We start from the raw sequence: 24,313 nt of genomic DNA, 5'->3' as shown, positions 1-24,313 counted from the left end.
ATCCTCCTGGCCCACCTGCTTTCCCGAAGGTGGTTGACACTACTCGTAATTCAATAAGCCTGTCATGGAGCAAACCAGCATATGATGGTGGAAGCCCTATTATTGGTTATCTAGTAGAATCAAAAAGAGCTGACACAGACAACTGGGTCAGATGCAATCTTCCCAAGAACTTACAGGCTACACACTTTGTGGTAACAGGGCTGATGGAAGATACAGAGTACCAGTTCCGCATATATGCTGTCAATAAGATTGGATACAGTGATCCAAGTGATGTCCCTGATAAACACACTGCGAAAGATATTTTAAGTATGTTCATTGAAAGTATATTACCATGTTCACTTTTGTTTTAATTCATGGGATGGCTTTTAAATGAAGGGTTTGTCACGCATCATTTAAAAAAGGATTAGTTTGGAATGTGTCATTTCTCAAAGAAATGTTGTTTAAAAGTAACTAATTTGGAAAAAAATGGGGCAGTTAGGAACTGAGAAGAATTGTACTGGTGTCTGCATTTTTCATTTATATGCCAGATACTCTTCCACTTCCTATTTTTTCTTTTACTAATCATAAATCAGACTTTTCAGGTAGTCTTCATGTCTTCTAAATAATTTGAAGCCAAAATTATTATTCTAAGAGTCTGTGCATGACACTATGCAAACGTAAACTGGAACGCAGGAAATTCCATCTGAACATGAAGAAAAACTTTTATTTAGAGGATGCCAGAGCACAGGAACAGACTACCTGGAGAGGTTGTGGATCTCTTTCACTGGAGATACATAAAACCCAACCAGACTCTTTCCTGTGTAACCTTCTACAGAGAATCTGTTTTAGCAGGGGGATTGGATCTGATGGTCTTCAGAGATCCCTTCCAAGTCCCATGATTCTGTGAGACTTATTTCCTAAGAGCTGTACTGGCTTCTATATTCATTTTGCCATACATAGAAAATCATTCCTTCACAGAACTGCTTTGGTTCAAGAAAAGTAGTTCAGACTTCGTACTCCTTTGAATTATGGAGGAAATTAGAGTCCTTTTTATATGATAACTAATGTAAACGATGGAAAAAAATAATGGAAATGATGGCAAAGTCTATACTTGATCTTGAAATGAGAATCAGGACACAAACTCACTAATATCATCATGGACAAAAGAATTGGTTAATCTAGTGGAATGCCTGTAAAGCAGTACTCTTGTCAGAGAAACCTTAGTGATAGTCATCATAAAGGTTATGTTTTAATCACCTCATTTTTGTTTAACAGTTCCTCCTGAAGGAGAACTTGATGCAGAACTAAGGAAAGTACTTGTATTACGCGCTGGAGTCACAATGAGACTTTATGTGCCGGTAAGAGGACGACCACCTCCCAAGATTACGTGGTCTAAAGTGGGTGCCAACTTAAGAGACAGACAAGGATTAGAGATCAAATCAACTGATTTTGATACCTTCCTGCGCTGTGAAAATGTAAACAAATACGATGCTGGAAGATACGTCCTCAGTCTGGAGAATAGTTGTGGTAAAAAGGCATACACCATTGTTGTGAAAGTACTTGGTAAGTGCCAGAGTTTTCCCCAGAATAATATAATGGTTCAATTTGTAACTTTTTTTTTTTTTTTTTGCATCTCATTTACTAAATTAAATCCATGGGATTTGTGCTTATCTAGATACTCCAGGCCCTCCTGTTAACCTTGTTGTAAAGGAAGCATCTAAAGATTCTGCTTATATAACATGGGAACCTCCACTAATTGATGGTGGCAGTCCAATCACAAATTATGTTGTTGAAAAACGTGATGCAGAAAGAAAGTCATGGTCCACAGTAACAGCAGAATGTCCAAAGACAAGCTACAGGATAACTAACTTAGAAGAAGGCAAATCCTACTTCTTCAGGGTTTTTGCTGAAAATGAATATGGTATTGGAGACCCCTGTGAAACTCGTGATGCTGTTAAAGCTTCTGGTAAGAAAAATCAGTCCATTTCTCCTATTTTGATATTCAATTCTTTTTTTTTTTTTTTTTTTTTTTTTTAGCTTGAAAGGACACTAACTATACTTTTTTTCCTCTTCTAGAAACACCCGGGCCGGTTGTGGATCTAAAAGCTTCAGCTGTAACAAAATCATCTTGCAATTTAGTATGGAAAAAGCCTATCAGTGATGGTGGAAGCCGTATTTTTGCCTATGTTGTGGAGGTTCTCATTGGTGAAGATAAGTGGCAAGAAGTGATGCGGTCAAAGAACCTTCATTATTCAATGAGAGACCTAAAGGAAGGTCAAGAATACACGTTCAGAGTTAGAGCCCAAAATGATGCTGGATATGGAACTCCAAGGGAGCTCACAGTTGTGGCAAGAGATGATGTTGGTATGAAGCAACTTAAAAGATAATTAATTCACTCACCAAACCACATTTATTTCATGCTTAGCATCGTTGCTATATGTACATGTATATCAGATGCCTCTAAAAGGAAGAAAATTTTTCTGTGAGGGTGGTGAGGCTCTGCAGCATGGAAAACTCTGGCCCAGGGAAGCTGTGCATGCCCCATTCCTGGAGATGTTTAAGGCCAGATTGGATAGGGCTTTGAGGAGCCTGAGTTAGTAGGAGATGTCCCTGTCACTGACATGGGGGTTGGAATTAGATGGTCTTTAAGGTCCCTTAGAGCACAGACCTTTCTATGATTCTCTGAAAAGAGCATCTGAATTTTATCTCAGAATTTACACTTACTTTAATAATTGATCTTTTTTTTTTTTTTTTTTTTTTTTTACAGTGGCACCTGATCTTGATTTAAGAGATCTACCTGATTTGTGCTATGTAGCTAAAGAGGGTAGCAATTTCCGTCTTAAAATCCCTATTAAAGGCAAGCCTTTCCCAACTGTAACTTGGAAGAAAGATGAAGACAAGGCACTTACCGAGAGTGGAAGAGTTGCTTTTGAATCTACGGCAGTAAACACAACGCTTTTAGTACGTGACTGCCAGAAAGCTGATGCTGGAAAATACACAATCACTCTGAAGAATGTTGCTGGCAGCAAGGAAGGCACCATTTCTGTGAAAGTTGTTGGCAAACCTGGCATACCAACAGGTCCAGTGAAATTTGATGAAGTCACAGCTGATGCCATGACCTTAAAATGGGGTCCTCCAAAAGATGATGGTGGTTCAGAAATCACTAACTACGTTATAGAGAAAAGAGATAATATAAGCAATAAGTGGGTGACTTGTGCCTCTGCAGTCCAGAAAACTACATTTAGAGTTACACGGCTTCATGAAGGAAATGAATATACGTTCAGGATCAGGGCTGAAAATAAATATGGAGTAGGTGAAGGTCTTAAATCTGACCCTATTGTTGCAAAACATCCATTTGGTAAGTCATCATTATAATATTCAAATTGTTATAAAAAGGTTTTAGAGGTGATATTCATTGTTAATGATGCTGCATTTTTTAATATTGTTTAGATGTGCCCGATGCTCCTCCACCCCCCAACATTGTTGATGTTCGACATGATTCTGTATCTTTAACTTGGACAGATCCCAGAAGAACTGGAGGCTCACCAATTACAGGTATATTCCCAAAAGCCTGCTTACTATTCCGGTTCTTAATAGTTTGGGAGAATAACTGGTTGATTTCACTGTTTTACTTTCTATTCTTTCTGTACGATGAATCTTCTAAAAGGCCTAATTTCAAAAGAAGGAAGTCAGGAAGTGTCTAACCAAGAAAGTTTTTATGCAGAGAGACAAAACAGCCAAAGCACCAAAAAACTATCATGGCTACATGTTACATCACTTGGGGCTGTACAATTTGCATTACAAGCGTCTCACTGTTTTTCTTAGATACATCTGTAATGTATGTCCACATCTGTTTCTTAATCTGGTTTTCAGTGTTGTCTTGTGCAATTCCTACATGACATACCATGCAAACAGTATGATATTTTGCAAATGTGTGGTAAATGAAGATCTCTAGAAATCCTCTCATTTTCATCTCACATTTATCTTCTAGGTTATCATATCGAATTCAAAGAAAGAAATAGTCTTTTGTGGAAGAGAGCCAATACAATTCCAATCAGAATGAAAGATTTCAGAGTGACAGGATTAACTGAAGGACTGGAGTATGAGTTCAGAGTAATGGCAATCAATATAGCTGGAGTAGGTAAACCAAGTCCACCATCTGAACCTGTTGTGGCACTTGACCCCATTGGTAAGTTTATAAGGAGAACAAAATGAAAATTCTAAAAGCTGAAATCACTGTTTTTTGACCATGGTTTACCATTTTTTTCTTTAAGATCCTCCTGGGAAACCTGAAGTTATCAATGTAACAAGGAACTCAGTAACACTTATTTGGACAGAACCAAAATATGATGGTGGACATAAGTTAACTGGCTATATTGTTGAAAAGCGTGATTTGCCTTCAAAGACTTGGACTAAAGCTAATCATGTGAATGTTCCAGACTGTGCATTCACTGTAACTGACCTTACTGAAGGTTCCAAATACGAATTCAGAATTAGAGCTAAGAACACTGCTGGGGCTATCAGTCCTCCATCTGAATCCACAGGAACCATAATATGCAAGGATGAGTATGGTATGTAGATGGCATCAAAATTAATTCTATTTGAATAATTAATATGGTGCCAAATCCTTTTTTTTTTTTTGTTTATTTGTTTGTTTGGCTGGATATTTTACTATCTTCTTTGTAAATGAATCGGTGGTTTGTTTGTTTGTTTGTTTTTACAGAGGCACCAACAATTGTTATCGAACCTACTTTGAAGGAAGGTTTAACAGTGAAAGCAGGAGACACAATTACTGTATCTGCTATTAGTATCCGTGGTAAACCACCTCCAACTTCAGCATGGTCAAAAGCTGGAAAAGATTTTAGACCTTCAGAGCTTGTGCACATTGAAACTACACCCACTTCTTCTACCCTAACCGTCAAATATGCAGCCAGAAAGGATTCTGGAGAATACACAATCACTGCAACCAATCCTTTTGGCACTAAACAAGAGAGTGTACATGTGAAAGTTTTAGATGTTCCAGGACCTCCAGGGCCTATTGAGATCAGCAATGTTTCAGCAGAAAAAGCCACTCTGACATGGTCACCTCCTGCAGAAGATGGTGGATCACCAATCAAATCATATATTCTTGAAAAGAGAGAAACTAGCCGATTGCTCTGGACATTAGTGGCTGAAAATATCGAGACTTGTAGGCATGTTGTTAGCAAACTCATTCAAGGAAATGAGTATGTTTTCCGTGTCTCAGCAGTAAATCAATATGGCAAGGGTGAACCAGTACAATCAGAACCAGTTAAAATGGTGGACAGATTTGGTAAGTTGAACAAGCAAAGAAGTTCAAGTATACTTTTAATAATCTCTGAGGACTTGATTTTTTTCTGAACTTTGTACTTTTTTCTTTTCTATCAGGTCCCCCTGGTCCTCCTGGAAAACCAGAAGTAACAAATGTGACTAAAAATACTGTGACAGTTACCTGGAAAAGGCCAGTAGATGATGGCGGAAGTGAAATCACAGGTTACTATGTGGAGCGGAGAGAAAAGAAAGGTTTAAGATGGGTCAGAGCAACAAAGAAACCAGTTTCAGATCTTAGATGCAAAGTAACTGGTCTCCTGGAAGGAAGTGAATACGAATTCCGTGTCAGTGCAGAAAACAGAGCAGGAGTTGGACCACCAAGTGATGCTTCAAACTCAGTCATGTGCAAGGATGTTGCATGTTAGTATCATGCTTTTTAATTTTTGAGTGGTGGTTGGGGGATAATTTTAGACAGTATAAGAGTTATTTACTCTTATGATGTAACATAATGTAATATTTTATCTTTTCCTCATTTTTCAGACCCACCTGGTCCACCTGCAAATCCAAGAGTGACTGATACTACAAAGACAAGTGCATCTTTAGCCTGGGGCAAGCCTCACTATGATGGTGGTCTTGACATCATTGGCTACATAGTGGAGCATCAAAAGGAAGGAGAAGAAGAATGGGTAAAAGACACGACAGGGACTGCTTTAAGAATCACTCAATTTGTTGTTGCTCATCTGCAGACAGGAGCCAAATACAATTTCAGAATCTCTGCCATGAATGCTGTAGGTACTGGTGAACCAGCACTAATTCCCAGTGTGGAAATCAAAGAGCGGGAAGAAATTCCTGACTTTGAATTAGACGCTGAGCTAAGAAGAACACTTGTTGTCAGAGCTGGGTTAACTATTCGGATTTTTGTGCCTATTAAAGGACGTCCAACTCCAGAAATTACATGGACAAAAGATGATGTTTCACTCAAAGGACGTGCTAGTACTGAAAATACAGACTCTTTTACGCTCTTGATTGTCACAGAGTGCACCAGATATGATGCAGGAAAATACGTATTGACACTTGAAAATGCTGCTGGTAAGAAGACAGGTTTTGTAAATGTGAAAGTCTTGGATACACCAGGTCCACCAATAAACCTTAAACCTAGAGAAATAACCAAGGACAGCATCACCCTCCAATGGGATATGCCTCTGATAGATGGTGGTTCCCGTATAACAAACTATATTGTTGAGAAACGTGAATCAACTCGTAAAGCATATTCAACAGTCACAACAAAGTGCCAGAAGTGTTCTTTCAGGATTCCTAATTTGTCTGAGGGATGTGAATACTATTTCAGAGTGTTGGCTGAAAACGAGTTTGGTATTGGCGAACCAGCTGAAACTACAGAACCAGTAAGGGCTTCTGAGGCACCATCACCACCTGACAGCCTTAATATTATGGATGTAACACGAAACTCAGTTAGCCTGGCTTGGCCAAAACCAGAACATGATGGCGGCAGCAAGATCACTGGATATGTAATTGAAGCACAGAGAAAAGGAACAAACCAATGGGCACACATTACAACTGTAAAAACATTGGATTGTGTAGTGAAGAATCTAACTGAAAATGAAGAGTATACTTTCCAGGTTATGGCGGTTAACAGTGCTGGGAGAAGTGCCCCAAGAGAAAGCAGACCAGTTATTATCAAGGAACAAACAATGCTTCCAGAGTTTGACCTTCGTAGTATCTACCAGAAAACAGTCATCGCCAAAGCTGGTGACAATATCAAGATTGAAATCCCTGTGCTTGGTCGTCCAAGGCCAACTGTGACTTGGAAGAAAGAAGACCAGATACTTAAGCAAACACAAAGGGTAAATTATGAAAATACTGCAACGGCAACCATACTAAACATCAATGAATGTACACGAAGTGATAGTGGTCGATATCCACTGTCAGCTAAAAATATTGTGGGAGAAGTTAGTGAAGTTATTACAGTTCAAGTTCATGATATACCTGGACCTCCTACAGGACCGATCAAATTTGATGAAATTTCTTCTGACTTTGTAACATTTTCATGGCAGCCTCCTTTGAATGATGGAGGTGTACCAATAAGTAATTATGTTGTAGAGATGCGTCAAACTGACAGTACCACATGGACTGAACTGGCAACCACAGTGATACGTACTACGTTTAAAGCCACTCGTCTTAATACTGGAGTTGAGTATCAGTTCCGAGTCAAAGCTCAAAACAGGTATGGAACTGGTCCAGCCATTACTTCAGAATCTGTAGTTGCCAACTATCCATTTAAGGTGCCTGGGCCACCTGGTACTCCTCAGGTGATTGCAGTCACCAAAGAAACTATGACCATTAGCTGGAATGAGCCAATTACTGATGGTGGAAGCCCAATTCTGGGTTATCACATTGAAAGGAAAGAACGAAATAGCATTCTTTGGCAGACTGTAAGTAAAATGCTGGTATCAGGCAATATCTTTAAATCAACTGGACTTAGTGATGGCATTGCATATGAATTCCGTGTTATAGCAGAAAATCTGGCTGGCAAGAGTAGGCCAAGCAAGCCATCTGAGCCTGTATTTGCTTTAGACCCAATAGATCCACCTGGTAAGCCAGTACCTCTGAACATTACAAGACATGCAGTGACACTGAAGTGGACTAAACCGGAATATAATGGAGGTTTTAAGATAACTGGCTACACTGTTGAAAAAAGAGATCTTCCTAATGGCCGTTGGCTGAAGGCTAATTTCAGCAACATATTAGAGACTGAATTCACTGTCAGTGGTTTGACAGAAGATGCTGCCTATGAATTCCGTGTGATTGCTAGAAATGCTGGTGGGGCTGTGAGTCAGCCCTCTGAGCCATCAGATGCAATAACTTGTAGAGATGACATTGAAGCACCAAGGATAAGCGTGGATGCTAAATATAAAGACACCTTAGTGCTGAAAGCAGGTGAAGTTTTCAGACTTGAGGCTGATGTATCAGGTCGCCCTCCACCATCTATGGTATGGACAAAAGGAGAAAAAGAACTTCAAGACACAGCAAAACTGGAAATAAAGACAGCAGACTTTTCTACTGTTCTTATCAATAAAGATTCTTCAAGAAGAGATGGCGGTGCCTATACACTTACTGCAACAAATCCTGGTGGCTTTGCCAAGCATATCTTCAATGTTAAGGTTCTTGATAGACCTGGTCCTCCAGAAGGGCCATTGGCTGTGTCCGAAGTCACTGCAGAAAAATGTGTGCTGTCATGGTTACCTCCTCTGGATGATGGAGGAGCAAAGATTGACCACTATGTGGTTGAAAAACGTGAAACCAGTAGATTGGCATGGACAGCTGTAGCCACTGAAGTTCCGCTGACTAAACTGAAGGTTACTAAGCTGTTGAAGGGCAATGAGTATGTGTTCCGTGTTATGGCTGTTAACAAATACGGAGTTGGTGAGCCTCTTGAATCAGAGCCAGTTCTTGCAGTAAATCCATATGTGCCACCTGATCCACCTAAAACACCTGAAGTTACAGCAATAACAAAAGATTCTATGGTTGTCTGCTGGGGCCATCCTGATTCTGATGGTGGGAGCCCAATAACTAACTACATTGTGGAACGTCGTGACAGAGCTGGTCTTCGGTGGGTAAAATGTAACAAACGAGTTGTTACTGACTTACGTTACAAAGTGTCTGGACTGACAGAAGGTCATGAATATGAATACAGAGTCATGGCAGAAAATGCTGCTGGAGTTAGTGAGCCAAGCCCAACTAGTCCATTCTATAAAGCTTGTGATACTGTATTTAAGCCTGGTCCCCCAGGCAATCCTCGTGTTTTGGATAGCAGCAAGTCCTCTATTACAATAGCATGGAATAAACCAATATACGATGGTGGTTCAGAGATCACAGGTTATATGGTTGAGATTGCACTACCTGAGGAAGATGAGTGGAAGATTGTAACTCCTCCAGTAGGACTAAAGGCCACTTCTTTTACTATCACTGACCTAAAAGAAAACCAAGAGTATAAAATCCGGATATATGCTATGAATTCTGAAGGTCTTGGGGAACCTGCTCTTGTTCCTGGGACTCCTAAAGCTGAAGAAAGACTGCTACCCCCAGAGATTGAACTTGATGCAGAACTTCGTAAAGTTGTAACTATCAGAGCCTGCTGTACTCTAAGACTCTTTGTTCCAATTAAAGGAAGACCAGCACCTGAGGTAAAATGGACGAGAGAACATGGGGAATCTCTGGATAGAGCAACCATTGAATCAACAAGCTCTTATACTCTACTTATTGTTGAAAATGTAAATAGATTTGATAGTGGCAAATACATGTTGACAATTGAAAACAGCTCAGGTAGTAAGTCAGCATTTGTGAATGTCAGAGTACTTGATACTCCAGGGGCACCTCAAGATTTGAAAATAAAAGAAGTTACAAAGTCATCAGTTACACTCACATGGGAGCCTCCTCTCATAGATGGTGGCTCTAAAATAAAAAATTACATTGTTGAAAAGCGTGAATCAACAAGAAAAGCTTATTCAACTGTTAATGCCAATTGCCACAAGACCAGCTGGAAAGTTGATTCACTGCAAGAAGGCTGCAATTACTACTTCAGAGTCCTAGCTGAAAATGAATATGGAATAGGCCTTCCAGTTGAAACTTCAGAATCTGTGAAAGTATCAGAAAGACCACTTCCACCAGGAAAGATAACTTTGTTGGATGTGACAAGAAATAGCGTATCCTTATCTTGGGAAAAACCTGAGCATGATGGTGGTAGCAGAATTCTGGGTTATATTGTAGAAATGCAAAGCAAAGGCAGTGAAAAGTGGTCAACTTGTGCTACAGTAAAAGTTACTGAAGCCACTATCACAGGATTGATCCAAGGTGAAGAATACACTTTCCGTGTTTCAGCTCAGAATGAAAAAGGTGTCAGTGATCCTCGCCAGCTGGGTATACCAGTTGTTGCAAAAGACCTTGTGATTCCACCAGCTTTCAAACTACTGTTCACTACTTTCAGTGTTCTAGCAGGAGAGGACTTAAAGGTTGATGTTCCTTTTGTTGGTCGACCCAAACCAGCAGTCTTTTGGCATAAAGATAATGTGGCATTGAAGCAAACTACCAGAGTCAATGCAGAAAGTTCAGAAAATAACACAGTGTTAACGATAAAAGAAGCATGCAGAGAAGATGTGGGAGCATATTTAGTTAAACTTACGAATTCTGCAGGTGAAGCAACTGAGACCTTAAATATTGTTGTCCTTGATAAACCAGGACCCCCAACTGGACCAGTCAAAGTAGATGAAGTAACAGCAGATAGTATTACCATTTCTTGGGAGCCACCCAAATATGATGGTGGTAGCTCCATTAATAATTATATTGTAGAAAAAAGAGACACTTCCACCACCATTTGGCAGATTGTGTCTGCTACTGTTGCAAGAACAACGATAAAAGCGTGTAGATTAAAGACTGGCTGTGAATATCAATTCAGAATCACAGCTGAAAACAGATATGGGAAGAGCACCTATCTCACTTCAGAGCCAGTTGTAGCCCAATACCCATTTAAACTTCCTGGTCCACCTGGAACGCCTTTTGTAACGAGCACATCAAAAGACAGCATGGTGGTACAATGGAATGAACCAGTCAATGATGGTGGTAGCAAGATCATTGGGTATCACTTGGAGCGCAAGGAGAGAAATAGCATTCTGTGGGCTAAGCTGAATAGGACACCTATTCCAGATACCAAATTTAAGACAACTGGCCTTGAGGAGGGTCTTGAATATGAGTTTAGAGTTTATGCAGAAAACATAGTAGGTATTGGAAAAGCAAGTAGAGCATCTGAATGCTATACTGCACATGACCCATGTGACCCTCCCGGACGTCCAGAACCTTTAATTGTCACAAGAAGTTCAGTAACACTTCAGTGGAAGAAACCTATATATGATGGTGGAAGTAAGATTACAGGTTATGTTGTTGAAAAGAAAGAACTACCTGATGGTCGCTGGATGAAAGCAAGTTTTACAAATGTAATTGATACCCAATTTGAAGTAACTGGTCTGGTTGAAAACCAGAGATATGAGTTCCGTGTAATAGCACGAAATGCTGCAGGTGTTTTCAGTGAGCCATCTGAGAGCTCGGGTGCCATTACAGCAAGAGATGAAGTAGAACCACCTCATATAACTATGGATCCAAAATACAAAGACACAATTGTAGTACATGCTGGTGAATCATTCAAGTTGGAAGCCGATGTTCATGGCAAACCAATACCTTCCATTCAGTGGCTAAAAGGTGATCATGAGCTCACAAACACTGCTCGTATGGAAATTAAAAGTACGGATTTTGCAACAACTCTCAGTGTGAAGGAAGCTATTAGAGTTGACAGTGGTCAGTATGTGCTATTTGCAAAGAATGTTGCCGGCGAAAAGAAAGTTCCTGTTCATGTCAAAGTTCTTGATAGACCTGGACCACCAGAAGGACCTGTTGAGATTACAGGTGTCACTGCTGAAAAATGTATGTTATCATGGAAACCTCCACTACAAGATGGCGGTAGTGATATTTCACATTATGTTGTGGAAAAAAGGGAAACCAGTCGCCTGGTTTGGACTGTTGTTGATTCAAATGTGCAAACTCTCAGTTGCAAAGTAACTAAACTTTTAGAAGGAAATGAATACATTTTCCGTATCATGGCAGTAAACAAATATGGCGTTGGTGAACCTCTTGAATCTGAACCAGTACTTGCAAAGAACCCATTTGTAGTGCCACTTCCACCAAAGGCTCCAGAAGTCACAGCCATTACCAAGGATTCTATGATAGTTGTTTGGGAAAGGCCAGCCTCGGATGGAGGTAGTGAAATCCTAGGCTATGTCCTTGAAAAACGGGACAAGGAAGGTATTCGCTGGACAAGATGTAACAAACGCCTGATAAGTGAACTGCGATACAGAGTGACTGGGCTGATCGAAAGTCATAATTATGAGTACAGAGTTTCAGCTGAAAATGCTGCTGGTCTCAGTGAACCAAGCCTACCTTCTACTTACTATAAGGCATGCGATCCTATTTATAAGCCAGGACCACCCAACAATCCTAAGGTTGTGGATGTTACAAGATCATCAGTTTTCCTTTCATGGAGTAAACCTATCTATGATGGTGGCTCTGAAATTCAGGGATACATTGTAGAAAAATGTGATGTAAGTGATGGTGAATGGGCAATTTGTACCCCTCCAACTGGAATTAAGAACACCCATATGGAAGTAGAAAAACTAGTGGAAAAACATGAATACAAATTCCGTGTCTGTGCAGTTAATAAAGCAGGAGTTGGAGATCATGCAGATGTTCCTGGTTCTGTTATTGTGGAAGAAAAGATGGAGGCTCCAGACCTTGACCTTGACATGGAATTAAGGAAGATTGTAAACGTGCGGGCAGGAGGTTCCTTGAGACTGTTTGTTCCCATCAGAGGTCGTCCAACACCTGAAGTAAAATGGGGTAAAGTGGACGGTGAGATCAGAGAGGCAGCCATTATTGACACCACTAGCAGCTTTACTTCCCTTGTTCTAGACAATGTCAACAGATTTGATACTGGAAAATATACCCTGACTTTAGAAAACAGCAGTGGAACAAAGTCTGCCTTTGTCAGTGTAAGAGTACTGGATACTCCAAGTGCACCTATTAATTTAAAAATCAGAGAGATCACTAAAGACTCTGTTTCACTTTCGTGGGAGCCTCCTCTCTTGGATGGTGGAGCAAAAATAAAGAATTACATTATTGAAAAGCGTGAAGCAACAAGAAAGGCATATGCAGCTGTTGTAACAAACTGCCACAAGACTTCATGGAAAGTAGATCAACTTCAGGAGGGCTGCTATTATTTCTTTAGAATCTCTGCTGAGAATGAATATGGAATTGGCCTCCCTGCAGAAACCAGTGACCCAATTAAAGTTGCTGAAGTTCCTCAGCCTCCTGGGAAAATAACAGTGGATGATGTCACAAGAAACAGTGTTTCACTAAGCTGGGCAAAACCTGAACATGATGGTGGCAGCAAAATCATACAATATATTGTTGAAATGCAAGCAAAGGGTAGTGAGAAGTGGTCAGAGTGTGCTCGTGTGAAAACACTTGAAGCAGTTATTACTAACTTAACTCAAGGGGAAGAATATCTTTTTAGAGTAATGGCTGTAAATGAAAAGGGTAAGAGTGATCCTAGAGCACTTGCGGTTCCAGTAGTTGCCAAAGACTTGGTGATTGAACCTGATGTAAGGCCCGCTTTTCACAGTTACAGTATCCAAGTGGGACAAGATCTGAAAGTAGAAGTACCAGTTTCAGGTCGACCTAAACCAACTGTTACCTGGGTAAAAGATGGCCAGACACTAAGGCAGACAACAAGAGTCAATGTCAGTGATGTGCCAGATCTCACTGTACTGAATATTAAAGAAACTAGCAAAGAGGACACTGGTACTTACGAAATCACAGTGGCCAATGTTGTTGGGCAGAAGACTGCCTCTATTGAAATTATAACTCTAGACAAACCTGACCCTCCAGTTGGACCTGTGAAGTTTGATGAAATAAGTGCAGAAAGTGTTACCTTGTCATGGAATCCTCCAGCATACACAGGTGGCTGTCAAATCACCAACTATGTTGTTCACAAGAGAGATACAACAACCACTGTATGGGAAACAGTTTCAGCTACTGTTGCAAGAACTGTACTAAAGGTGACTAAACTAAAAACTGGTTCAGAATATCAGTTCAGAATATTTGCTGAGAACAGGTATGGGCAGAGCTTTGCATTGGAATCTGCACCAGTTGTAGCACAGTACCCATACAAAGAACCTGGACCTCCTGGCACACCATTTGTGACAATAGTTACAAAAGACTCCATGGTCGTACAATGGCATGAACCAATAAATGATGGTGGCAGTAAGGTACTGGGCTACCATCTTGAGAGAAAGGAGAAGAACAGCATCTTATGGAGTAAAGTGAATAAGACTATTATTCAGGACACAAGTTTTAAGACAACTAACCTCGAAGAAGGAATTGAATATGAATTTAGAGTTTCTGCAGAAAATATTGTTGGTATAGGTAAAACAAGTAAAGTTTCTGAGTGCTACGTAGCTCGTGATCCATGTGATCCTCCAGGTCGCCCAGAAGCTATAATAATAAAAAGAAGCTCTATTACTCTACAGTGGACCAAACCAGAATATGATGGTGGAAGTAAAATTACTGGGTATATTGTAGAGAAACGTGACTTACCAGATGGTCGCTGGATGAAAGCTAGTTTCACAAATATCATTGAAACTCAGTTCACTGTAACAGGGCTTACTGAAGACCAAAGATACGAATTTAGAGTCATTGCAAAGAATGCTGCAGGTGCAATAAGTAAACCTTCTGACAGTACAGGACCAATAACAGCAAGGGATGAAGTTGAACTTCCACGAATTTCAATGGATCCAAAGTACAAAGAGACAATTGTTGTAAATGCTGGTGATACATTCAGACTTGAGGCTGATGTTCATGGAAAGCCACTACCAACCATTAAGTGGTACAAAGGAGATAAAGAGCTTGAGGAAACTGCTAGATATGAGATAAAGAACACAGATTTCAGTGCATTAATAATTGTAAAAGATGCTATTAGAATTGATGGTGGGCAGTTTATTTTAGAAGCCTCTAATGTTGCAGGAACAAAGACAGTACCAGTAAACGTAAAAGTCCTGGATAGACCAGGCCCTCCTGTGGGCCCTGTCCAAGTAACCGGAGTTACAGCTGAAAAATGTTCATTGGCATGGTCTCCTCCTCTTCATGATGGTGGCAGTGATATTTCTCATTATATTGTAGAGAAGAGAGAAACTAGTCGCCTAGCATGGACTGTTGTTGCTTCAGAGGTTCTACCTACAATGCTGAAAGTAACAAAACTTTTGGAAGGAAATGAATATATTTTCCGTATTATGGCAGTTAACAAATACGGAGTTGGTGAACCGCTGGAATCTGTGCCCGTAATGATGAAAAATCCATTTGTGGTTCCTAGTCCACCAAAGGCCTTGGAAATCACCAACATCACAAAGGATTCTATGACTGTCTGCTGGAGCCGACCAGATAGTGATGGTGGTAGTGAAATCATAGGGTATATTGTAGAAAAGAGAGATCGAGCAGGTATCAGATGGATAAAATGCAATAAACGACGAATTACAGATCTGCGACTAAGAGTTACAGGATTAACAGAGGATCATGAGTATGAATTCAGAGTTTCTGCTGAAAATGCTGCTGGATTGGGTGAGCCAAGCCAAGTTTCCCCTTACTTTAAAGCCTGTGACCCCATGTTCAAGCCTGGCCCGCCTACAAATGCCCATGTTGTGGATACCACTAAAAGTTCAGTTACACTTGGCTGGAGTAAACCTATTTATGATGGTGGCTGTGAAATCCAGGGATATCTTGTAGAAATCTGCAAAGCAGATGAAGATGAATGGTCACTTGTTACTCCACAGACAGGTATACGTGCCACTCGATTTGAAATCAAAAAGCTTACTGAACATCAGGAATATAAACTACGAGTTTGTGCTCTCAACAAGGTTGGTGTAGGAGAGGCTGCATCAGTTCCTGGTACTATTAAACCAGAAGACAAACTTGAAGCTCCAGAACTTGATATTGATTCAGAGCTAAGGAAAGGGATAGTGGTTAGAGCTGGTGGCTCTGCTAGGATCCACATACCATTCAGGGGACGACCAGTACCTGACATCACATGGTCTCGAGAAGAAGGTGAATTCACAGAAAAAGTTCAAATTGATAAAGGCGTAAACTACACACAACTCTCAATTGACAACTGTGACAGAAATGATGCTGGAAAGTATATTCTTAAGTTGGAGAACAGCAGTGGTTCTAAATCTGCTTTTGTTATTGTAAAAGTCTTAGATACGCCAGGACCACCACAAAACTTAATAGTAAAGGATATAAAGAAGGATTCTGCTGTACTATCTTGGGAACCTCCAATTACTGATGGTGGTGCAAAGGTAAAGAACTACGTAATAGACAAACGTGAGTCAACCAGGAAGGCATTTGCAAATGTAAGCGCAAAGTGTGGCAAGACAAGCTTTAAAGTTGAAAATCTTACAGAAGGAGCAATCTATTACTTCAGAGTCATGGCTGAGAATGAATTTGGAATTGGTGTTCCAGCTGAAACAGCAGATGCTGTGAAAGCCTCTGAGCCACCTCTGCCTCCTGGGAAAGTAACACTCACTGACGTTACTCAGAGAAGTGCATCACTTACATGGGAAAAACCAGAACATGATGGAGGTAGCAGAATTTTGGGATACATTGTTGAAATGTTGCCTAAAGGAGCAGAAAAATGGAGTGTTGTTAGTGAGACCAAAACATGCAGTGCAGTTGTTTCTGGTCTGAGTCCAGGCCAAGAATATCAATTCCATGTGATTGCCTACAATGAAAAAGGCAAAAGTGATCCCAGAGCACTTGGAGTTCCTGTGATAGCTAAAGACTTGACAATTGAGCCAAGTTTTAAGTTGATGTTTAATACATACAGTGTACAGGCTGGAGAAGATTTGAAAGTAGAAGTACCATTTATAGGTAGACCAAAACCTACTATTACTTGGACAAAAGATGAACAGCCACTGAAACAAACAACCAGATTAAATATTGAGAATACATCAACGTCAACTATTCTACATATTAAAGAAAGCAACAAAGAAGACTTTGGTAAATATACAGTAACGGCATCAAACACAGCAGGCACAGCAAGCGAGCAATTGAGTATAATTGTACTGGAAAAACCTGGCCCACCACGAGGACCTGTGCGCTTTGATGAAGTTAGCGCAGACTTTGTTGTTTTATCATGGGATCCACCTGATTATACTGGTGGCTGTCAGATAAGCAACTATATAGTAGAAAAGCGTGACACCAGCACTACCACATGGAATATTGTGTCAGCAACTGTTGCAAGAACAACTATCAAAGCAACAAAGCTTAAGACAGGTTCTGAATACCAGTTCAGGATTTCTGCTGAAAATAGATATGGAAAGAGCTCTCCTTTGGACTCTAAGCCAGTTGTTGTGCAATACCCCTACAAGGTGCCTGGGCCACCTGGAACCCCATTTGTAACAGCAGCTTCCAAGGACCATATGATTGTACAATGGAATGAACCAGTTAATGACGGAGGAAGCAAAGTTCTTGGCTACCATCTTGAACGTAAAGATAAGAACAGCATTCTTTGGATAAAACAGAACAAGTCACTCATTGCAGACACCACGTATAAAACAGATGGCCTTGAAGAAGGTCTTGAATATGAGTTCAGAGTTTCTGCTGAAAACATTGTTGGCGTTGGCAAAGTCAGCAAAGTATCAGAGTTATATGTTGCCCGAGATCCATGTGACCCACCTGGCCGCCCAGAGGCAATTGTTGTTACAAGAAATAACATTACACTGAGGTGGAAGAAACCAGAATATGATGGTGGAAGCAAAATAACTGGATATATTGTAGAAAAGAAAGAACTACCAGACGGTCGGTGGATGAAAGCCAGCTTTACAAACGTTTTAGAAACAGAGTTTACAGTAAGTGGTCTTGTCGAAGACCAACGATATGAATTCAGAGTCATTGCAAGAAATGCAGCTGGTTGCTTGAGTGAACCATCTGAAAGTACAGGGCCCATTACAGCCAGAGATGAAATTGAAGCACCGGGAGCTTCTCTGGATCCTAAATACAGAGATGTCATTGTTGTTCATGCTGGAGAAACCTTTATTCTTGAGGCTGATATTCATGGTAAACCTATTCCTGACATTACGTGGTCAAAAGATGGTAAAGACCTTGAAGAAACAACTGCAAGAATGGAAATTAAATCTACTATTCAGAAAACAACTCTTACAGTCAAAGACTGTGTAAGAGTAGATGGAGGTCACTATACTCTTAACCTCAGAAACGTTGGTGGCACAAAATCTATACCTATTACTGTAAAAGTGCTAGATAGGCCAGGACCTCCAGAAGGACCTTTGAAGGTTACAGGTGTAACAGCAGAAAAATGCTACTTGGCATGGGCTCCGCCTTTACATGATGGTGGTTCCAGTATCTCACATTATATCATTGAGAAGAGAGAGACAAGCAGGCTTTCATGGACACAAGTAGCTACAGATGTGCAAGCCCTTAGCCACAAAGTAACTAGACTCCTTGCTGGCAATGAGTACATTTTCCGTGTAATGGCAGTGAACAAATACGGAACAGGAGAACCTTTGGAATCTGAGCCAGTTGTGGCCTGTAATCCATACAAACCCCCCGGTCCTCCTTCAACACCTGAAGTTTCAGCAATCACAAAGGACTCAATGGTTGTAACGTGGAGTCGTCCAGAAGACAATGGGGGAGCTGAAATTGAAGGATACATACTTGAAAAACGAGACAAAGATGGCGTCCGGTGGACCAAATGCAATAAGAAACGGCTGACAGACTTGCGACTCCGAGTAACAGGTCTTACTGATGGGCATTTCTATGAATTTAGAGTTTCTGCTGAAAATGCTGCGGGTGTAGGGGAACCCAGTGAGCCGTCCATTTTCTATCGTGCTTGTGATGTATTATATCCACCAGGTCCACCAAGCAATCCAAAGGTTACAGATACTTCCAGGTCATCAGTTTCTCTTGCCTGGGGTAAGCCCATTTATGATGGTGGTGCTCCAGTTAAGGGATATGTAGTAGAAGCAAAAGAAGCAGCTGCTGATGAATGGACTACTTGCACCCCACCAACAGGGCTACAAGCAAAACAATTCACTGTAACAAAACTTAAAGAGAACCAGGAGTACAACTTCCGCATCTGTGCCATCAACTCAGAAGGAGTAGGAGAACCTGCTACTATACCTGGCACAGTTATAGCAGCGGACAAGACTGAACCTCCTGAAATTGAACTTGATGCAGATCTCAGAAAAGTAGTCATTGTACGTGCCAGTGGTACCTTACGTCTGTTTGTCACTATCAAAGGAAGACCAGAACCTGAAGTTAAATGGGAGAAAGCAGAAGGAACAATTAGTGATCGAGCTCAGATCGAAGTCACTAGTTCCTACACAATGTTGGTAATTGACAATGTGAATCGATTTGATAGTGGCAGATACAATCTAACTTTAGAGAACAACAGTGGCAAAAAAACAGCTTTTGTTAATGTCAGAGTGCTTGATACACCTAGCGCACCAGTGAACCTGACAGTCAGAGAAGTGAAAAAAGATTTTGTAACACTGGCGTGGGAACCACCACTTATTGATGGTGGAGCTAAAATTACCAACTATGTAGTTGAAAAGCGAGAATCTACAAGAAAAGCATATGCCACAATTACAAATAACTGCACTAAGAATTCCTTCAAAATTACTCAGCTACAAGAAGGATCTAGTTATTATTTCCGTGTTCTAGCTGTAAATGAATATGGGGCTGGCTTACCAGCAGAAACACCTGAGCCAATTAAGGCTTCAGAACCACCTTCTCCACCTGCAAAGGTCATTCTTGTTGATGTAACTCGCAACTCTGCTTCAATTAAATGGGAAAAGCCAGAGAGTGATGGTGGCAGTAAAATTACTGGTTATATAGTAGAAATGCAAACTAAAGGAAGTGTAAAATGGAGCGCATGTACCCAAGTAAAAACATTAGAAGCAACAATAACAGGATTAACTATGGGAGAAGAATACAGTTTCAGAGTGATTGCTACTAATGAAAAAGGGAAAAGTGATCCAAGAGAACTTGGTGTCCCAGTCATTGCAAAAGATATTGAAATCCAGCCATCTGCTGAGCTCCTTTTCAACACATTCACTGTGAAAGCTGGAGAAGATCTTAAGATTGATGTGCCATTCAGAGGGCGACCTCTTCCATCCATTTGCTGGAAGAAGGATGGGAATCCCTTAAAAGAGACAACCAGGGTGAATGTTCAGACATCAAAGACTTCAACTTCACTATCCATCAAGGAAGCTTCACATGAAGATCTGGGACATTATGAGTTACATCTTTCAAATTCTGCTGGATCAACAACTGCTTCTTTAACTGTAGTTGTTCTTGACAGACCAGGACCACCAACTGATGTTCATATTGATGAAGTTAGTGCTGATAGTGTAACTTTGTCTTGGAAACCTCCAGAATATGATGGTGGGTGCCATATTAGCAATTACATTGTGGAGAAACGAGACACTACCACAACAACCTGGGACATAGTATCTGCAGCAGTTGCAAGAACATCAATTAAAGTATCACGACTTACTACCGGTTCTGAATATCAGTTCCGTATTAGCGCAGAAAATCGTTACGGGAAGAGCACACATGTTAATTCTCCATCTGTTGTGGCAGAATATCCATTTAAGCCCCCAGGACCTCCTGGTACTCCTCATGTGGCACATGCAACTAAAGCTTTCATGATTGTAACTTGGCAGGTACCAGTTAACGATGGAGGTAGCAGAGTACTAGGATATCACTTGGAACGTAAAGAAAGAAGCAGCATTCTTTGGGCAAAAGTCAACAAAAGTCTTATAACTGATACACAGATGAAAGTTACAGGTCTTGATGAAGGTCTGATGTATGAATATCGTGTGTATGCTGAAAACATTGCAGGCATAGGCAAATGCAGTAAATCATGTGAACCAGTTGCTGCAAGAGATCCGTGTGATCCTCCTGGTCAACCAGAAGTTACTAATATTACAAGAACAAGTGTCTCACTGAAATGGACTAAACCAGAATATGATGGTGGAGCTAAAGTAACAGGATATATTATTGAGCGCAGAGAGATTCCAGATGGTCGCTGGTTAAAGTGTAATTTCACAAATGTGCAAGAAACATACTTTGATGTAGGTGGACTTACAGAAGACCAGCGTTACGAATTCCGTGTGATTGCAAAGAATGCTGCTGGACTCTTCAGTCAGCCATCTGAATCAACCGGACCTGTGACTGTAAAAGATGATGTAGAAGCTCCAAGAATTATGATGGATGTCAAATTCAGAGATGTTGTAGTTGTGAAAGCTGGAGAAGTGTTTAAAGTCAATGCTGATATTGCAGGGCGGCCAATACCAGTAATTTCATGGACAAAAGATGGCAAAGAACTTGAGGGAAAAGCTAGAGTTGAAATAGCCTCAACAGACTACGCTACTGCAATAACAGTTAAGGACTGTATCCGAGGTGATTCAGGACAGTATGTACTAACATTACAAAATGTTGCAGGAACAAAATCTTTGGCAATTAATTGCAAAGTACTTGACAGACCTGGCCCACCAGCAGGCCCACTAGAAATAACTGGCCTTACTGCTGAAAAGTGTCATTTATCATGGGGACCTCCTCAAGAGAATGGAGGTGCAGATATTGATTATTATGTTGTAGAAAAACGTGAGACCAGCAGAATTGCATGGACAATTTGTGAAGGAGAGCTTAAGACAACATCCTGTAAAGTGACAAAACTGCTGAAGGGTAATGAGTATATTTTTAGAGTGATGGGAGTTAACAAATATGGTGTTGGTGAGCCTCTAGAAAGTGTTGCTGTCAAAGCCTTAGACCCATTTACAGTTCCAAGTCCACCTACTTCTTTGGAGATCACCAGTGTAAGCAAAGATTCAATAACTTTGTGCTGGGCAAGACCTGAGTCTGATGGAGGCAATGAGATCTCTGGCTACGTAATTGAAAGACGTGAGAAAACTAGCCTAAGATGGATACGTGTAAACAAAAAGCCGGTATATGATTTAAGAGTGAAATCATCTGGTCTCCGTGAAGGATGTGAATATGAATTCCGAGTTTATGCAGAAAATGCTGCTGGTCTCAGCCTTCCAAGCCAAAGCACACCATTAATTCGGGCAGAAGATCCAATCTTCTTGCCCTCTCCCCCATCTAAACCAAAGATTATGGATTCCACAAGGTCAAATATCACAATTGGGTGGACAAAGCCACTGTTTGATGGAGGCGCTCCAGTAACTGCATACACAGTTGAATACAAGAAAACTGATGAAACTGACTGGACAACTGCTATTCAGAACTTAAGAGGTACAGAGTACACCATAAGTGGGTTAGTGTCTGGCTCTGAATATGTCTTCAGAGTGAAATCCATCAACAAAATGGGTGTCAGTGAACCAAGTGACAGCTCAGAACCTCACTTGGCAAAAGAAAGAGAGGAAGAACCTGCTTTCGATATTGACAGTGAAATGCGAAAGACACTAACTGTAAAGGCTGGTGAATCATTCACAATGACAGTTCCTTTCAGAGGCAAACCAGTCCCAAATGTAACATGGAACAAACCAGATACTGATCTCCGTACACGAGCAAGCATTGATGTTTCAGATAATCGCACATCTCTTACTATTGAAAAGGCAACAAGAAATGATTCTGGAAAATACACGTTAACGTTACAAAACGTCCTGAACACTGTTACCTTGACTTTAGTTGTCAAAGTTCTTGACACTCCTGGCCCGCCATCTCATGTAACAACAAAAGATGTAACTAAAGAATCTGCTGTGTTATCTTGGGATGTTCCTGATAACGATGGTGGGGCACCTGTGAAGAACTACGTCATTGAAAAACGAGAAGCTAGCAAGAAAGCATGGGTCACTGTGACGAATAATTGTCATCGCCTGTCATATAAAGTAACTGGTTTACAAGAAGGTGCCATTTACTACTTCAGAGTTTCTGGAGAGAATGAGTATGGTGTTGGAGTGCCTTCTGAGACCAAGGAGGGAACTAAAATAACAGGTATGTTTCACTAAAAAAAAACAATTCTGTAACATATAACTATGCATGTTCTGAAATGTTTATTTCAAAATAATATACAAGATATTTAATCTGTTTATAATAAGAAAATTAAATATGTGGTAGATATGTTTGTGATTTTACAAAAGAAGATGCTGAACAACAGCATAAATTTTAAATTTTGTTTGCATTTTACTTAAAATGTTCTAACGTACAAATTCATTACAAAAACAAACAAACAAACAAACAACAACAAAAACAACAACAACCCTCAATCCAGTGTAATCACTAACATAAAAAGGAATAATTTCTTGTTGCTTAACCTGTTGAACTTTTTTTCTCAGAAAAACCCAGCCCACCAGAAAAACTTGGAGTGACAAACGTCACAAAGGACAGTGTTTCTCTGTCATGGCTAAAACCAGAACATGATGGTGGAAGCAGAATTGTGAGCTACCTCATTGAGGCTCTTGAGAAAGGACAGCAGAAATGGGTTAAGTGTGCAGTTGTAAAGACAACTCATCATGTTGTCCATGGTCTTAAGGAGAATGTTGACTATTTCTTCAGAGTGTCTGCAGAAAACCAAGCAGGGTTAAGTGATCCTAAGGAACTACTTCTTCCTGTTACAGTTAAAGAACAATTAGGTAAGCCGGCTGTCATGAGACGAAAGTCAGTATGCATTAAATTGAATTCATGTTTTAGAATGGATAGCATTTTTTAATTATTTGAAAATGTGTTTGTTTTCAGAATCTCCTGAGATTGACATGAAGGGCTTCCCTCACAACACTGTGTATGTTCGGGCAGGTTCAAACCTGAAAGTTGAAATTCCAGTTTCTGGAAAACCATTGCCAAAGGTGACATTGTCTAGAGATGGCGCACCAATCAAACCCACCTTGAGATTTCACACAGAAACGACAGCAGAAAGTTTCATTGTTAACCTTAAAGAAAGTGTGGCTGCTGATGCTGGCAGATATGATATTACTGCTGCTAATTCGAGTGGCACCACAAAGTCATTCATTAATATTGTTGTGCTGGATAGACCAGGTCCTCCTGTTGGTCCTGTTGTCCTTAGTGATATCACTGAGGAGAGTGTAACACTCAGATGGCAGCCACCAGCTTATGATGGCGGAAGTCAAGTTACCAACTATATTGTACTGAAAAGAGAAACAAGTACCGCTGCCTGGTCTGAGGTCTCTGCAACCGTTGCTAGAACTGTTATTAAAGTCATGAAACTCACAACAGGAGAAGAATACCAATTCCGCATCAAAGCTGAGAACCGCTTTGGCATCAGCGATCACGTTGACTCACAATGTGTAGTTGTCAAACTTCCTTACAGTAAGTAATGCTCTTCTCACACAGCAGATCAAAATTCTAATGTTCAGATGTTGAAAGGCTCATTTCGTTA

General features: G+C 40.5%; 1 protein-coding gene across 11 annotated transcripts in view; it reads left to right on the top strand.

Annotated features, from left to right (window-relative positions):
- TTN (titin) overlaps positions 1-24,313 on the top strand; it is a 240,223-nt gene that overhangs the window by 188,989 nt on the left and 26,921 nt on the right. For all 11 annotated transcript variants that reach the window (XM_048953111.1, XM_048953110.1, XM_048953109.1 and 8 more), the window contains 13 exons: positions 1-306; positions 1,255-1,542; positions 1,655-1,945; positions 2,056-2,343; positions 2,747-3,337; positions 3,430-3,534; positions 3,971-4,168; positions 4,254-4,550; positions 4,703-5,290; positions 5,386-5,688; positions 5,809-22,914; positions 23,256-23,552; positions 23,656-24,243. In XM_048953111.1, coding sequence (XP_048809068.1) covers positions 1-306; positions 1,255-1,542; positions 1,655-1,945; positions 2,056-2,343; positions 2,747-3,337; positions 3,430-3,534; positions 3,971-4,168; positions 4,254-4,550; positions 4,703-5,290; positions 5,386-5,688; positions 5,809-22,914; positions 23,256-23,552; positions 23,656-24,243 — 21,246 coding nt within the window. The remainder of the gene's footprint in view (positions 307-1,254; positions 1,543-1,654; positions 1,946-2,055; positions 2,344-2,746; positions 3,338-3,429; positions 3,535-3,970; positions 4,169-4,253; positions 4,551-4,702; positions 5,291-5,385; positions 5,689-5,808; positions 22,915-23,255; positions 23,553-23,655; positions 24,244-24,313) is intronic.

The sequence above is a fragment of the Lagopus muta genome, chromosome 8 (genome assembly GCF_023343835.1).
Source record: "Lagopus muta isolate bLagMut1 chromosome 8, bLagMut1 primary, whole genome shotgun sequence".
NCBI lineage: Eukaryota > Metazoa > Chordata > Aves > Galliformes > Phasianidae > Lagopus > Lagopus muta.
Note: the sequence above shows the minus strand (reverse complement) of the source record. Positions and strands in the feature narration are given on the sequence as shown.